Genomic DNA, 1,603 nt, shown 5'->3' with positions numbered 1-1,603 from the left:
TGGCATCTTCATCTGGAATCCAGTGTGCCATGGTCTGTTCTGCTCTCCTCAGGTGAGAGAGGCTGCAGCTACAGGTTGACCCTGGTTGGTTGGAAAGAATTCTCACATGAACGCAGACTTTGCATCCTGAAAGGGTCCTGGCCTGGGACCTGAGAGCCGTGTTGTGGCAGCTGGCTGTGTTGTTCTAAGCAGGATTCAGGGACTGGTGGGAGGGTGTGCCAACCGGCCTGCTCATCCGACTCGGTTCTGGTGAACTGGTTAGCAGGTTCAGGTCCGGAGAGGTGTGGTTCCTCCTAGGAGGAGGCTCTCAGAGCCTGGGCTGCTCTTTGCAGCACCTTGTGCAGCGCCTGCTTGACCTCCTGGTTCCGCAGGCAGTAGATGATCGGGTTGATGAGGGGCGTGAGCACCGTGTAGACGACCGACACAAGCTTGTTGTAGTCAAAGGAGTAAAGGGCACGTGGCCGGGCATAGATGAAGAGGGATGCCGAGTAGAAGATGACCACCACGGCCAGGTGCGAGGCGCAGGTGGAGAAGGCCTTCTGCCTGCCACCAGCGGATGGCATGCGAAGCACCGTGCTGAGGATGGCTGTGTAGGAGAAGACAGTTAACACCAGCGGCCCCAACAGGATGAGCAGTGCCAGGAGGAAGTCGACGAGTTCCGCAACTGACATGTCAGAGCAGGCGAGGTTCAGTAGAGGGGACACATCGCAGAAGAAGTGGTTCATGATGTTGGGGCCACAGTAACCCAGGCGAGAAATAAAGAAGACCTTCCCCAGGGAAATGGTGAAGCCCGAGAACCAGGAGCCACCAGCCAGTAGGCTGCAGAGACCAGGGCTCATGATGACCGGGTAGCGAAGGGGGTTGCAGACGGCCACATAGCGGTCATAGGCCATGACGCCCAAGAGCGCGCACTCGGTGCAGGCCAGCGCCAAGAAGAAGTACAGTTGTGCCATGCAGCCTGTGAAGGAGATGCTCTGGAACTTGGGTGATACCAAGCTGAACAGCATCTTGGGCACTGTGACAGAGATGTACCATACCTCTAGGAAGGACAGGTTGCTGAGGAAGAGGTACATAGGTTTGTGCAGTGAGGGACTGGTGCGGATCACTGTGATGATGACCAGGTTCTCTGTGATGGTCAGCATGTAAGCCAGCAGGAACAGCCCTAGAAGGCTTAGGTGGAGCCCCAGGGAGCCTGGAAATCCTACCAGGATGAACTCAGTCACATCTGAGCTGTTGCTTCTGGAAGACATGGTGGCCACGACTCCACCTGAGGGAGCAGAGGGAGAAGAATTAGGTATGGGAGAGGCCAGCAGCCCCTTGAGCTGAGTTCCCTTGGAGACAGAAGAGACCTCATCCTCATATGCCGGTCCCCTACCACTACCACTGAGAGCTTGGCCCACACTGGTTGTCGCATCTTGGCTTGCTTCTTGGGACTGACAATTTAGCTCAGCACATATCAGACAAATACCATCCACCCTGGAGGACATATCTTGGCATTGTGAGGCTATCTCTGAAGCCTGGCTATAGGAAGTAGCAAATAACAACCGGGATGGTGGCCTGGGACACTCTCCAACTCCAGGCTGGCATTTCTAAGCTCAGGCCA

General features: G+C 55.9%; 1 protein-coding gene across 1 annotated transcript; it reads right to left on the bottom strand.

Annotated features, from left to right (window-relative positions):
- Positions 1-293: 293 nt before the first annotated feature.
- On the bottom strand, positions 294-1,250 carry LOC131898866 (olfactory receptor 226-like). Its single transcript, XM_059250118.1, has one exon. The coding sequence runs from the start codon at positions 1,248-1,250 to the stop codon at positions 294-296; it is 957 nt and encodes a 318-aa protein (XP_059106101.1).
- Between the last annotated feature and the right edge of the window lie 353 nt (positions 1,251-1,603).

This window comes from Peromyscus eremicus, chromosome 1, assembly GCF_949786415.1.
Source record: "Peromyscus eremicus chromosome 1, PerEre_H2_v1, whole genome shotgun sequence".
Classification (NCBI taxonomy): Eukaryota; Metazoa; Chordata; class Mammalia; order Rodentia; family Cricetidae; genus Peromyscus; species Peromyscus eremicus.
This window is presented reverse-complemented; position numbering and strand designations above follow the sequence as displayed.

Coding starts and splice junctions, on each gene's coding strand:
- LOC131898866 (XM_059250118.1), bottom strand. CDS start 1,250: ATGTCTTCCAGAAGCAACAGCTCAGATGTGACTGAGTTCATCCTGGTA.